We start from the raw sequence: 15,875 nt of genomic DNA on the forward strand, positions 1-15,875 counted from the left end.
AATACTGACTTTTACTTTCAATACAAACTAATCAAAGTATTTTTTCGTTAGCTGTGCTGTTAATGAGAGCTAAACAACAGTGATCCATACTGTGGTTAATTAAAGCCCACGCTTTCCTTTCAACAGTATGCCGCAGTCACAAACAATACAGAGCACGTATTACAGTAAAGTCAATACTGCATTTTCTTCTCAACATCAACATTTACTCATCCAGTTCTACAATTTCAAAAGGCATCGGCACATAAACAGAAGTACAGACTTGTCAATAAACATAAGGGATTGAACACAGGATGTGAAATGCATTGAATTTAATCGTTCAATAGCAGCTCATACACACATATCTGTAACGGACAAAGAACAGCGTGGTATGATTGAATCAAGCATTTTAAAACACTTCTTCAGTGTTTTACTATAAAAGTAGGCACACATTCAGTCTCAATAGCAATGATTTGTAGACCACCAGCAACAGTCAAAGCTTTTAGAGAAATTGCTTGCAATAACTTGTGCTGAACATGCATACAAGATTTATTCAGAGGAAGAAAACTACAGGAAAGATTTCCTGATTAATTCAAATGAACTGAAATAAGAGTCAATTCAACATCTTTCATTTTTCATTTTTTCCATTACACACACAGCAAAACAGGGAAGATGCACAGCCATACAGTATAAAAGCTATGCAAACCATTTTCCTTAAAAAAATATGAGAAATCACGGAGGCGCCACGAACTACTAAGAAAATATTCCCTAATTCTACACACTGGCTGATATTTATTTGATGATAAGTGCAGGACACTTACATTTTTGTTCCTTAACCTTTTGTTTTTGTGAAAGAACTTATTTTCAGAAACCTGGCACGAAGGTAAACCAAAAGAAAGTGGAACAGAAGGAGAAAATGAAGCACTTGGACATTATTCACTCTTAGCATAACACAGTCGATACACAGGGGCGGTCGGCTGGCAGCATTCCTGTCTGAGAAAGTCGTACTTTCATAGTGGCAAAGATGAGGTTGTGGTATATATTTTCAGTCACATGACACCGAAGCCCATCATGATTAATACCTGGAAAAGAGCAGAGATTCGGGTTCAATCTTATTCAACATAGAATGATTTATATGCTAAATAACCTGTCCTGTCTGAAATAATAAACAGTATGCAAACTTGCCATAATCAAATTCAAATCAACAACTAGGTCCATCCGGATTATTGTAATTCAGCAGTTCTATTTCATAAACATGCAAATGCAATACACTTTAGATGCTATAATTGACTATCTTCGCTATGCAGGTCAGTGCCCGAGGGGACTGTGTTTGAATTGCCTGCATTTGAAATGGTCATGCTCATATAGAATTGTTAAATGAAACACTGTACATTGAATGGAGATTGAATGTGAATGGAGGGCTTGTGATCAGGTGACATTTCTAAAAATGGCAAAAATGAAAGCCCTTTTGAATGGAACAAGCAAGAGGGGGTGTTAAAGCAACAGGACTCCACTACAGATCGGCACACTTATGAGGACTAAAGGCACAAACAATGGGTTGAAAGAGAGGGGGATGGTTTCACTGATCGGGATCAGGTTGAGAGAGCCACATGTAAAATACCGTGTTATTGACAACTGCTTTTATTTGGTAACAGGAGCGTCTGGGTTGTCTTTCTGCTCAGAGGGAATGGCTAGGTAGTTTGTCCTGCAGGCAAATTGGTAGAAAAACAGAGGAGTGTCTAAGACCTGGTGGTAGGCCCTTATGCAAAAATAATAGTGTGAATTTAGGTTTAAACAGCATTGACTGGGAACAACGTGACCCTTCACCCTTCGAGTGTTGGGCTTTTGTTCATTCATATTGTACCTTATTCATGATGCAATAACAATGTGCACTCCCAGAGGAAATTAATTGTAAAAGATAAAAACCATCAGTGTGATGTGAGCAGTGGGAGCTATTGTGCGGGTTGTGCATCAGGAAGACTGACGGCCTCATTTAGTATTAACAGCAACTTTCATATTGTTGAAAACCACAACACCGTCACCAAATATGCACCCTATTCAACAGAGCTGCACAGAAACTGTGTAGAAGCACAATTCATAAAAGTGAAATAATGCACATTTCAAACAGAGCCTCGTTTTATATCTTGTGTTCCATATGTCCCTTGTTAACATGACTTATATGATCTGAGTCCCTAATTTATCACAAATTGTAACCCTAAAAATGGTCTAGTACGTATCCATTAAGCAGGGACGGCTGAGATGCCAACAACAAACACTGTGGGATGTGCTGTGATGCAGGTCAATAACAGCTGTGAGCCGGACACATCCCATAAACCCTTTCAGTGCAGGAACTGAGGAATTATATAGATTTACGAACATTAGTTTATTTAATGTTTAAAATAATGTTCAATCCTGATCTGTTTTCGGATCAATAAATACTGAGGGCTGAATTATACTTCACAATACATTAGTCAGCAGCTCCTCATGGACTTGATCTGCCACAAAATGATTACCTTGCAGTCATTAAACCGCTCTTAAAAAAGCATAATCTAGATGCTTCAGTAATGAACAATTACAGGCCCATATCAAACCTCCCATTTCTAGGTAAAATCATTGAAAAAGTGGTTTTTCAACAGTTGAGTAATTTCTTGCATTTAAATAACTGTTTGGATGTGTTCCAGTCAGGCTTTCATCCAAACCACAGCACTGAGACTGCTCTTGTAAAGGTCTTCAATGACATCCACTTAAACACAGACAGTGGCAGAACTTCAGTGTTAGTATTATTAGATCTCAGTGCTGCATTTGACACTGTTGACCACAACATATTACTAGACCGACTGGAAAACCGGATGGGACTTTCATCAACAGTTCTAAATTGGTTTGAATCCTACTTAAAGGACAGAAAAAACGTTGTTTCTATCGGTAAATACAAATGTGAGTTGACAAATATGACATGTGGGGTTCCTCAAGGCTCCATCTTGGGGCCTCTTATCTTTAACATCTACATGCTACCACTGGCTCAGATAATGAAAAACAACAGAATAAGTTACCATATATATGCAGATGACACACAAATTTACATAGCCATTTCACCAGGAGACTATGCTCCAATTCAAACACTGAGTAAGTGCATTGAACAAATCAATGACTGGATGTGTCAAAACTTTCTCCAATTAAACAAAGACAAAACTGAGGTAATGGTCTTTGGAGCCAAGGCAGAACGTATAAAAGTAACCGCTGAGCTTCAACCTGCAATGTTCAAAACAACAGATAAAGAGAGAAATCTAGGTGTGGTCATGGACTCTGACCTGAGTTTCAACAGTCACATTAAAACAGTTACTAAATCAGCCTACTATCACCTAAAGAACATATCTAGAATTAAAAGACTAATGTCACAGCAGGATTTGGAAAAACTTGTCCATGCTTTTATCTTCAGTAGACTGGACTACTGTAATGGTGTCTTCACAGGTCTCACTAAAAAATCTATTAGAAAGCTTCAGCTGATTCAGAACGCCACTGCTTGAGTCCTCACTAACACTAAGAAAGTGGATCACATCACTCATCACATCACCTGTGTGTCAAATAATTGATTTTAAAATACTGCTGCCGGTTTATAAAGCACTGAATGGTTTAGGACCAAAATACATTTCTGACCTACTGCTAAATTATGAACCATCCAGAACTCTCAGGTCTTCAGGGACTGGTCAGCTTTCTGTCCCCAGAGTCAGAACTAAACATGGAGAAGCAGCGTTCAGTTATTATGCTCCAAATATCTGGAACAAACTCCCAGAAACCTGCAGGTCCGCTGCAACTCTTACTACTTTTAAAACCAGGCTCAAGACTTTTCTTTTTGTCGCTGCTTGTAATTGAAACTGCACGGAGCCCTGGAGGGTTCATAGAGAGAAAAATAAATAAAACGTGGCCACGTTTTGTGTGTGTGTGTGTGTGTGTGTGTGTGTGTGTGTGTGTGTGTGTGTGTGTGTGTGTGTGTGTGTGTGTGTGTGTGTGTGTGTGTGTGTGTGCGTGTGTTAGTGGGGGGGGCATTTGTTTATGATAGTATCGTTCGTTCCGGTGCACTCCGGCAGGACTATAGCACATCGAGATTAAGATTAAACGAATTTCTTTCACTTGGGAATACATATAACTATGGAGAACCAGATTTGTGTAAATTACTGTTCGTGGTAATTTGAAAACAAATGCCGGTGGTGTCGGACACACACAAACACACAGAGCGGAGCTGAGCGCGCACGCACGCACGCGCACACACGCACGCGCACGCACGCACGCACGCACGCACGCACGCACGTGGAACTTCTGTGTGAACTATTCATATCTTAAACTGCACTGTAACTTTTTATTCATGTACTTTTTATTCATGTACTTTGTATTCATGTATTTTTTCTTTTAATGTTTCTTTTATTAACTGATTTTAAATGCCTTTGTCTGAATGTCTTTCATTTTTTGTAAAGCACCTTGAATTGCCTTGTGTTGAAAGGTGCTATATAAATAAACTTGCCTTGCCTTCCAAGGCTTTTATTTATTATTTACAAACTTCACATTTATTTTTTCGGCTTAACTTCATTTCAACTTGCTCTATACAAACTTGTTTTTATAAACAAAATGCAAATATATTTTTGATGCTGCTCGAGGAATTATTACAATTATATTACGAATAATTCACAAAACTACTGTTATTTAACATAATATTGGGACAAATTAATCCATACCGCTTACACATTAATGAAAAATGCAGTAAGACCCAATCTACAAGAAAAGCTGGTTCAGTTAATTGTTCAGTTTCATTGATTCAGGTCTTAACTAGGGCTGCAACTTAGATATTATCACTGATACATTTATTGATTTTTCTTCAATGATCATTGGCTTGGTCTTAAAATGTCAAACATGACTGAAACATGTTCACCACAGAGCCGTGGGGAAAACACTTATTTTGACTGATGACAAAAAAGTTAAATATTTTCAATTATTATTATATTTCATTCAATCATCAAATATTGGACACGTGTTTTTTTTTTTTTATCAGTTACTCAAATATTCAAATAACTATTTTACCAAATAATAAATGCATAAATTAAGGTTTTCTTTCCAGGATAATCGATTTTCTTCCAAGAATTCTAACCAAAATCCAGTTGTTCCTGGAAATGTTGCATTATATTATGGAACAGTACAAATAAAGGACTATACACAAATATTTTCAATTGTGTTGTTTTTTGTCCTCGCCTGTATAATGGAATTGAATCAATCACTGCAGGACTCAGGATTATTTGTCTGCAAAACCATAATAACTGCGTCAGCACATGTGCTCTGTGTTATCCTTGATTGTTTTTTTTTTGGGACATAAATTGCCTGTTTAAAAGTTGTCAACGTGGATTGACTGCCCTCATCAGCCACAAGGCAGTCCAGTGGGAGATGACTTCACAGAGGCATTCAGGTCTTTCTCAGTTCATTCAAGGTGACACAGAAAGTGGCTTTCTGATGGAGCTGCAAATCCACCGCTGATGTAAAAAGGTTGTTAGAAACAGCAGTCAGCAGTTCTTACACTTCTTCACACTGACACAACTCAGATTACTCTACAGTAGGGTTATAAACTGATTTATTTTCCTGATTGTCTGACTTGTATCTTTCCTCTGTTCTACACTCTCTGCCTGGTAGTTGCCTCACAAATCACTCATTCAGATATTTTTATAAATTACGTAACGTTATGTAACAACCAGACACCCAGACACTTATTTGTCACACACTGTCTTGGTGACACATAATGTGAACTCACTGCCTAGCTGTGCTGAGCGTCATTGAAAACTTGGTATAGATATTTATTTGGAAATCTTTCAAATAGGTTTGCTTTTAACAATAGGTCTGCTTTTAAGGACATGCAGTCTTTCAATTAGCTGCTTTCAGTGGTACCCCGACTTACACTTTACTGACTGGCTGCATCACGGCCTGGTACGGCAGCTGCACCGCCCTCAATCGCAAGGCTTTACAGAGGGTGGTGAAAACTGCACAGAACATCACCAGGACGGAGCTGCAATCCATGGAGGACCTTTACTCCCAGCGGCTCAGGAAGAAAGCCCTCTGGATTATAAAAGACCACCATCACCCCAGCCAAAAACTGTTCTGTCTGCTGCCGCCTGGCAGGCGTTACCGCAGCATCAGGACAAAAGCCACCAGACTCAGGGACAGTTTCATCCCACAGGCGATAAGACTGCTAAACACCTGAACTTTGAAACAACATCCATAACATTCATCTGGCTGCAATTTAGAAATTATTTATCTAATACATCATATTCCAATCACTTGCATATTTTACTATTTTACTTTTTGTATTTATGTATTGTATTGTGTTATTGTGTTGCACTGTTGGAGGAGCCTGTGACCTAAGATTTTCCTCATCATAACTAAACAGTAGCTATGTACGTAATGACCAATAAAAGCCTTGAACCTTGAATGCTTTTGTGTCTGTGTGAGACTCACGCTGTGTCCTGTGCCTGCTCATCAGACTTGGAGATCTTCCTGTAACAGTAGACCATCTCTACCAGCAGCCAGCAGGTCAAGAAAACAAGCAGCAAATACATCATGATCTCAGAGTAGATCGCGGCGGAGTCTCCAAGGGCTGTGGGGAGCACAAACAATACGAGAAAGTAAGATGTATTATTCAGGGCGCATCATTCCTATGAATGTCTTTGTGTTAAAGGTAGCAGGGGAGATGATTATGCATTTACTGGTTTGGGAAAGTGCTAAGCTTGTTTGTGTATTTGCAACACTGCAGGCCCTCCACTGTCAATTATAAAAGAAAAGGCCATATTTATAACAGTCAAATTCCAACTCAATACGTGCAAAAGTTCCTACTTTGCATCTGACCTTTAAGCAAAGCAAGGTCAAGTTTTCTGGGGTGCATCCTGTTTGAAAAGAATCTATGTTGCACACAGAACATCATGACCATACCTGTACCACCATGATAATAGAGTCTGGAGGGGGATAAATCTGCCCTGTGGAGTTTTTTAGTAAACAACAAAATGTATGTTTACATTGTGTGTTTCTTATCGGAATACATTGTGTGCTTCCTTAAGTTGTACCAGATAGTTTTTTGTTTGTCTCCCTGTTAAAGAAACTTCGAGAGGCCAATTTATAAAAATGATTTTAAATCCTGCATTGTTTCCACCTTTGTCTGATTGTTAGCAGCTATTTACTGCTGTTGTTGCTGTATTTCTTACTATTGGTGTCACCAACTGTCAGCCAGTAGAATGGCGTGAAACCAACATCAGGATGCATTAGCATCATTATGCACATGCACAAGCAAAAAAGGGACCCACTCATAAAGGCATCGCCCCAAAGAGCAGCTGATAGTCAAAACTCCACAGGGCACCCTTACATATGAACTAAGATTGATATGTCAAGTCAGAATGGTTCTCAGTGCATTACACATTTTATATTAAAGCTCATCATTTGGTTTTATGCAAACAAATGTATGACTTATTAAAAAATATCTTTACATTGTATTCAATTAGTCCACATTATTTCAATTGTGTCTTCGAACAATGTTCATATCTCTTTATAAACATTGAAACAGTGCGGGGGAAAAAAAATCCACTTTTTGCCTGCCGAGTTACACTCTTTTTAGGACTAAATTAGTTTTTTGGTTCCACAAAGATGTAGTGAAAAAATAGAATAAGAGAGAATTAAAGACCAATTTTAGAAGAAGGCTTAAGCTTTCTTGCTTTGTAGAAACTTTTTAATGTTTTTTTGCAAAAGAAGGCTGTGGATTTTTTCGATCACTATTATTTTAAATGGCCCGTACGTGCAAGAGGAATGAAAACAGTAAGCCAAAAGAATGTTTCAATAAAACAATGTGAGCATGACTTTGAAAAAATGTAACCTATCCTTCAAAATCTTTAATTTCTCGATCATTATATTTCACTGTGAACCACTATGCCAGTGCATGCACCAAATTCCAGAAAGCCTTCTGACCCGACTGTTTACAGCTTTCACTGATTTGATTCTGCAGTCTCTGCAAATAGAGGCTATTAGTGTAATATAATCCTTTTAAGTGTAATGTAGATGGGAAAGCGCCGATACGTTTTCCATAAGCTAATCCATTCTACCACTATGGACATCATTATAGTAATATGATTCCCAAGCTTTAATGTACAGTACACTGGCTCAAGGCTTTGTGAAATGTGGTGCTACAGTTGTTTGAGATGTGAAGGAGAGGCTTTTTGATATGTATAAAAGACCACATATAAGTATATCTTTGAAAGTTGCACTTCAGAGGATAATCACACCAAATTCGCACCCATCTTTTTTTCCAGTTTAAAGCAAACACTGGGATAACTAGTCGGCCTATATTCCAATGCCTCTGATAGTGAACTATATACCACATGCAAGAAGGTATCATTTTTGAAAAGTAGTTCCAAATATACATGTTGTATTGTATATTTAATCAATGTGGTAAATGAAACATTCAGCAAGCCAAGCATTCGGGAAGCAGAATACATTACCCCTTATAATAGATAGCAAAGTAGTTGGCTTTGAATTAACCCCTTCACTGACAACAGAGGAAAGCTTTCATGATCAATGAAGGCAGACAAAACAAGACACACAATTATTCCTTTTTAACTACAGCGGCAACAAAGGGTAGAGAAGTGGTGTTGTTAGTTGCCTCACATTAATGCATCACTTAGTGAAAACAATGAGTTGCAAATATATAATGAAAAGTCAGAAAAACAACTATGTAACCTCGAAGCAGGGGCGTGTACATCCTAAAGAGAACACTCAGTACATTTGAGTTTCTCCCACAAGGGATTTTGAATCAACACGCTTAAGCCGAACCTCTCCAGCATACAGTATACTGGGTGAGGCTGTACTGCTGGGAAATAATTACTGAAACAGTCTTGCATCTGCAAAGAAAACTAATTTAAATGAAATGCATTAGAGAAAAAATCAGTTAAAATATCTATATTTTGTACACAGATTAATTACACATTTCCCAGTTCAACTACTGAAACACTGCTGGACCTCCTCTGGTTTGGGTTTATTTTAAGGCCAAATATGAATTATACATTTACTTGAAGGCTGTTAGTAAGTTTCTTGCATTTTTAATTTAAAAATGTTGAAATAAGACTCATTTGTTATGCAGTACAACGGGGAAAAAGCTTCCACAACTTGTGTGTCAGATTTATCTTGTACATCTCTTGGGACAAATGTGTATTTTTAGTATCACCACGGGGGCATGCCACTGACTGAGAATCACTAAACGGCAAACACAAGTCTGACGTCTGAAAAACATCACGTGCAGCTCTGAAATAACCCTGCTGAACTGATATGTCTCAACACAGAACCCCAGCTAGACCAAACACTCAGTTGTACTGAAATGGCAAACAAGCATAAGGCTAAACCTGAGCACAGAACAGGGCGGAAGAATGTGGGAAAAAGTAGGAAACTGTTAGCCGCACCTTCTTCTTTCACCGTCAGCTTGATTTCCTTGGTGATTGAGACCGAGGGATTGAAGGAGTCAAACACAAACTCTCGTATTACGTTGCACTCAAAGACGCCACTGTCATTAAAGGTGACGTTGATGATGGAAATGGAGAGATCTTGCAAGTCCTGGGTCCCATCCCATCTCAGACGGCCCTTATATGGTCCATCCAAATCTACTGGACTGTCAATATCAAACTTGTATATCTTAGGAGAGAGGAAAGACAAGCAGTCATGCAATAAATACATCGAAAATGAGATGACATACTAGTATAAACATATACATTACATCACATTATAAAAAATAATGTAGCAACAACTTACATGAGTCTTCTCGGGAGGGATGTCATTTTCTTCTTCATATGGCTTGTAGTACCAATTTACCCATGTCTTCGACTTTAGCTCGTCCCTCTTTAAACAGTAGATGCAAGTCAACTTCATGGATTTCCCCACGACTGCATTAGTCTCCGACGGGATGTCGACACATACTGGCTGGCTCAGATGGACTGATGGGGCATAAACATATCACACATGTTAAACTCAGTCGCGGCTCTGAGGAAAGCTCAGTCAAATATTTCAAGTGCCTCTTAGGTGTTTTGCTTATTGTTACTTTATGTTTCAGCTTTACTGTGCAGAAAGATGTATTCACAGTGTCTGACACTAGAGGATGTTTGCATATGTGTTTGCTGAAGGGAGAAGTGTATCTGTTCTCAACCTAAATGTGAGATAGGAGCCATCCTAATAAACTTGGAATCCTGGAGATAAAACAAATATTGACATATTCAAAGATGTTATATTTATCAGTGTGGGGAAAGCAATGCATGCCACCATTTTTAACAAGTTAACATAACGTTGTTGTAGATAAAACCTTATGAAAAGCGAGTCAGTGTATGTTTATGGGTCTCTGGAGGGAAGCTTTAAAAGGAAGGTTTAGTTTTTCAGTAAATACAAATGGAAAATAAAAAGTATAAACAACTTATTTAAGTAGTTTTCCTGTTGAGCTTTCATTACTCACTAAACCAAACAGGTCGCCTCAGAGTGGGCATTTTGTAAATACAAGAGCATTTCAAAGTGTGCTATAGATAAAGCTATAAGTCCCCATGTCCCTTCTTGGTCGGATTAAAACATGTTCTAATATATAACAAACTTCCAGTGAAATTGGCTTAATTTAATGACTGTGAAAATACAACCATGCACACTGACAGGCACATTTCTAACTGTATAGATTTGGCCTCTTTCTTCAGATTATCAGCACTTGAACTCTGTGCTTACAACAAATCCAACCTTTGGCAAGCTGCAAAACTCAGTAAGCGTTAAAAAAGTAACACATTTAATTATACAGCTCCCTGAGCACTGGAGAGACCTGAGTCACAATACTGATGGAAAATCCAAGATCATCCAGACCAGTAAGCACTAATGATGGCCTCTGCCCGTTAGTATTATCTAGCAGAAGGAGTACATGGAGGGAGGGAGTGTTGGATGAAGAACACTGGGCAGTGTAGAAGGAGGACAGTGTTGTGTGCAAGCAGGGATAAGGGAAATAAATGATTGATGAGTAAATGCATTACATGAGAAATAATAACTAGAGGGAGGCAGGAAGTGGATGATAAAAGGGAGGGACATAATTGAGAGGATAATAAACATAAACATTTGCTGTTAAGTGAAGTGAGGCAGTAATCTGAGTGATCTCGCCACATGGTTGTGTGACTGATGCCGTGCTGGGTCCCGTGCTCTTATATAACCTAAAGCCCCCCTGGGCGGACAGTGACAACATCAATTCCATCTCATCTTTTTTTTCAGTGAGGGCTCACACAAACACATGAAAAGAGGGCAAATAAACATCAAGACAGATGGGGAGGAGACTAGAGAGAGGAAAAAGACAAGGGAAAAAGGTTAACCCTTGTGTCTTCTGTTAAATGCATGTTTACTTCGCTTGTATGCTGACGTCTTGCACTGTGCAGACGGCAGTGGGACTGCTTTGGAAGTGGGTTTAGAGTTCAGGGTCAGTTGGAGAGTTCACAAACCATCGACCAGGCCCAGGATTATTATCCTACGCATCTGTGTAAGTGAAAATCTGATGCAACAGGGCATGCAATGTCACATTTCAAAAAGTTATTGGAACATTGGGGAGAGTTATACTTACCAACAAACAAAAAAAGTACCAACGTGTGCAGATGAACTTTGGTTTGAGTTACCATATTAAACTCTTTTTGATGCTGCTGGTGGACAGTGTCACCTTTAACTGTTCAGTTGTCGTCACACGAGCCAAGATAACAGGATTGTTGAAATGAATACAGGACCACGGACAGCGCCTCTCCTCGGCAGGCGAACGCGCAGGAAACTTCCCTCTTCGAGACGGAAAATCCAAATCCAACTGTCTGTTCAAAGGCGGGATTTAAAACGACAAAAGTTGTTGAAAAATGGCTCTGAAATCCCTACATGCTCATTCGAAAGAAAGGCTTCGTATAACCCCCTGACTCGCAATTCATCATCTATCTAGAAAGCACTAACTTCATTATTCACTCCACTGGGTGCAATAAACAAGTCCGTGATGCGAGACGGCTACTGGCGATACAACAGTCCCTTTGCCGCTGTCATTCAGTCCAGATCCATCGAGAAACACAGAAGAAAAAAGAAAACAAGCAACGAGGAGGAACCTGTGGATCCTGAAAAGCCGATGTAGTCACTTACTGTTGCGAGAGTCTTCAAAGAAACAGCAGGAGCAGTGATAACACTTCGCTTATTTCACCCTTCAAAGAACCACGCCATTGATTGTTTGAAGTCCATTTCCTCTTTTAAACATGACTGATGACATTTCGCAGCCTCGAGTCGCTGCCTTTGTTTTTCAGCAGTCACTTAGCGGTAGCTGAGCAGAGGCTATGATACGCATGCGTGAGTCACTCCCTCCTACACTACAATGTGCATGATGACCATGTTACAGTCATTAGCGATGGCCTAACCAACTCATTATGCAAGCCCGTTTGCATTTGCCTTTCTTTTGACTGCTGGAGCTAAACAAACACAGGTTTCATTATATAACATGTAAACCAAATTCAAATTAGTTTTATTAAATCTTTAGAAGAACACAGGACACTCGCTTGGCCCTGTGTAATATAATCGTGTTGAGCAGATAATAGCAGAGCTCTTTCAATCCATTCAGAATATTAATTCGCTAAGCATCATTAATCATACTGAATCAAGCGCAATATCTCATTAATTCAAAAAAAATAGGATTGGACAAGTGTTAGGCCTACAGCTCTATTGAAGTATTTAAGTCATTTATTGTAGCCAGAATAGTCTGGCTGCAGGTATACAAAGCATACATACTTTTCATTTACATGCATCAACACACACATGCAAATTAGAATAAGACATGCAAGGATTTCTACCCTGGATTACAGTCAATTGGTCCCCCTTTGTAAGTATGCATTTCTTAAGGTAGACTATCTTTATTTTATAGTACTGTACCGTCTTTTTAAAGCTTTTTTTATTCTTAATACACTTTGCTTTATTATGTACCTGCTCCCCTTTACCTCTGATTAGATCTAGCTCTACAAGTAGCAGCCCAACATCTTTGTTCCTGGCCAACTTGCCATCATCGAATCTACTGATTCTTGTAGCATGAAGGCTTGACCTTGAATACATCGATAAACCCTCCCTGCTGCTCGTTGTAAGCACTTGGATCCGAACCCTGTTGTCTTGTGGGACCAACCGTGACAGACCTTTGGCTCACTGCAGCTGATAAAATACTGTGCACAACCCACTAATCAAATAATCTTGTATCATCTGGGAGTTTAGCTTTGAAAGGGCCTTTTCTATGATATTTAATCTATTTCATTGAATATATCTCGGGTACAAACTCTTCCGTTCTACATGATGGAGCTCAAGCAAAAATGTCCCTTTCTTTTTCTTTAATCTTTTGAAGGATAAACCTAATTCCAAAAAAATATTACTTTTACAAATGTAGTTACAATGAGTCACAAGCTCATTTGAAAAAGGTTAATACATATTCCTGCCCATCACGCCAACACAGTGGAGGAGAGACGTGACTGCCGAACAGTTTAATTATATGCTATTTTTTGTGTCTTGCTGAAACTGCAGTGATTCGCCTCTCTTGTAAAGGCTAAACGATGTGATAAGGCTGCAATACAAATGGCAACAGATTGAAATGACGGGGTACATCTGGCTCTTTTTCCTGTTTCTCTCTGTTCTGTAGACCTGCAGAACATCTGAAGCAATATTGATCTACTTGCAGTTTATTATAGACACTATAACGATCTTCAACCATCTTTAATAAATATGCTTCTGTATGAAACACTAGAGAGAACTGCTTCTTTACAAAGAAAACCTCTCAAATGTCAATAATTATATGGACTTATATTTGGCGTTTGAATTTGAGTATCTCAAGTGTAAATGTATTATTATCATAATGTATAGAAACACATTTAACAATGATGTTTGCTTTTTTTAATTATATTTGCCCATTTCTTTGGCTTTGGTTTGCTTTTTATCACTGATCAAAACAACTGGATTACTGCATTGTTTAATGTTATTTGTCAACATGCCGAGATTAACCCTTGATATGTCATCCTCAAGCCTGAACGATCCACAATAATCTCACAGTTACATCACATGTGATCACATATTTAATCTCGGAGTCATTGTCTGTTATTATGAAAGGATTACTCTCACGAAGCATAGAAATGAATGGTTTGTGAATTTCAGGCACATGTTGGGGAAATACCCTGCACATTTCTGTTTGAATTAGTTTGTATCTATCTGTAAAACATCAACATGAAAAGGAGGACACGCTGTGTTGGAGCTGTACGATTCTGAGAACTGTGACCGAGTAAATCAACATGTTGTTTTAATGCTTAGAGGGAGCAGCTTTTAATGTAAAAAGAAAAGTAAAGAGGCATCTGAGTGCACTCTTGTGTTTCTGTCAGCATCAGCGGTAGGCCGGCACTTGGAGGAAAATACTAAATATGGTAGGCCTGGTTTAACCACATCCTGCAGATAAGGAAACCATAGCAACAGTAATGCAGTACCATGGTGACTAGAGGAGGCCTGCTTAGTGACAAGCCACAGACTCAGGACAACGGGAAGCCTCAAAGCCTTACAGGCATCCAATGTGTTTGACTTAATTTCTACAAAAAGAAAAGCATTTCAAAGAAATAGATGAATAATTAATGTATTTTGACTCTTCGATTGTTGCTGTGTGTTCAGCTGTAAGGGCTTTCACAGCAGGTCTTGAATACAGCACTTTCTGAGTACTTGAGGGTAAACTTTACCCCCTACAACGAAACCAACAGCATTTACCAGCATATAACATAAGGCAGTAAACAAATGCCTGTGTGTGTGTCTGTGTACTCCTCGAGGATGCACTGCATGGAGCAGATTTCTAGGGATTTGGAAGGATTTCAGATTAGAACATGATTACAGCTGACAGTCATGGATGAAACATGCTGGAAATTGGAGATGTAAATCTTCTGCAGCTTGCTATAAAAACCTCTTAATGCTATCTAAACATCCATCATCACTGGTATTCATACAGATCTAATTTGCCGATGTACATTGCTATATCGGGTGTTGCTATAATAAATGATTTGCATTGCTTGCAAACCCTGTGTGGTGATTTTCTCACGTATATACAATGATATGTTACAAAACAAAAAAGCAAGACGGAAAAAACATTGTTCCGTTTTCCCATGACAAAATTGCAATGAACAGATGCATGCAAGCATATAGCCTGCTGTGACAAACCACTTCCCCTCCCCTAAGCAGCTTATATTTTTATACAACTATTTCTTATCAGAGGAATACTTCTTGTCAGATATTTTGTCTTTAATTCATATACTTTATATGCGTATACATATCACACAAACATCACACAAAGGCAGTCTTCCTAAAAATAGCATTTGTGTGGATCTAAACAACTAGAGCAAGCATAATGTTGTACCACTGCATGTTCCCACACAAAGATACACACACGGCTCCGTAGAATCTCAGCTTGGAGTTTTATGATGGCATGTGCTACTGTGAGGCAGACACACACACAGGCCACGTCAGCGGCACATAGCAGCTAATCTAATTGATAAGGCAGATATTCTCAGGCAGCCACTGAACCACACCCCCCCCCCCCCCCCACACACACACACACACAGCTACAGGGCACTGCCAGATTCAACCCCGGGGACTTGGCAAAGAGCTCTGAGCTAACACTGATAGTAAGTGAAGACTTGTTCCCTCTGACCTTCTGAGTTGGCTCATGGCCCTGTTTAGGAATACTTACTTTCTATTATAAGACCCAGAACTTAGTGCGTCAGAAAAACCACCAAAGCAGAAGAAGTCAGTATTTGTGCAGCAAAGACTTCTCTTACAAGATTTTACGTCTAGTATCTGCTATTGAA

At 38.9% G+C, this 15,875-nt stretch overlaps 1 protein-coding gene across 3 annotated transcripts; it reads right to left on the minus strand.

Moving 5' to 3' along the window:
* Positions 1-293: 293 nt before the first annotated feature.
* Positions 294-12,344, minus strand: scn3b (sodium channel, voltage-gated, type III, beta). 3 transcript variants are annotated; one of them, XM_079677109.1, is made up of 6 exons: positions 11,661-12,342; positions 9,790-9,971; positions 9,444-9,672; positions 6,466-6,604; positions 1,598-1,681; positions 294-1,058 (listed from the first exon to the last, which is right to left on the minus strand). In XM_079677109.1, the coding sequence occupies exons 2-5, from the start codon at positions 9,904-9,906 to the stop codon at positions 1,618-1,620; spliced, it is 549 nt and encodes a 182-aa protein (XP_079533235.1). In that variant the 5' UTR covers positions 9,907-9,971; positions 11,661-12,342; the 3' UTR covers positions 294-1,058; positions 1,598-1,617. The 3 variants fall into 3 exon arrangements, with proteins under 3 accessions (XP_079533235.1, XP_079533233.1, XP_079533234.1); XM_079677107.1 differs by having other exon boundaries at positions 11,609-12,342; XM_079677108.1 differs by lacking the exon at positions 1,598-1,681 and having other exon boundaries at positions 11,609-12,344.
* Between the last annotated feature and the right edge of the window lie 3,531 nt (positions 12,345-15,875).

This window comes from Notothenia rossii, assembly GCF_949606895.1.
Source record: "Notothenia rossii genome assembly, chromosome: 4".
Classification (NCBI taxonomy): domain Eukaryota; kingdom Metazoa; phylum Chordata; class Actinopteri; order Perciformes; family Nototheniidae; genus Notothenia; species Notothenia rossii.

Bases quoted from the DNA above. Each gene is read 5' to 3' on its own strand.
- scn3b (XM_079677107.1), bottom strand. From the start codon at position 11,663: ATGGTAACTCAAACCAAAGTTCATCTGCACACGTTGGTACTTTTTTTG. The intron at 9,673-9,789 runs GTAAGTTGTTGC...CTCTCTCCTAAG, and splicing joins TCCCTCCCGAGAAGACTCAT to ATATACAAGTTTGATATTGA. The intron at 6,605-9,443 runs GTGCGGCTAACA...TGCTCCCCACAG, and splicing joins GCTGACGGTGAAAGAAGAAG to CCCTTGGAGACTCCGCCGCG.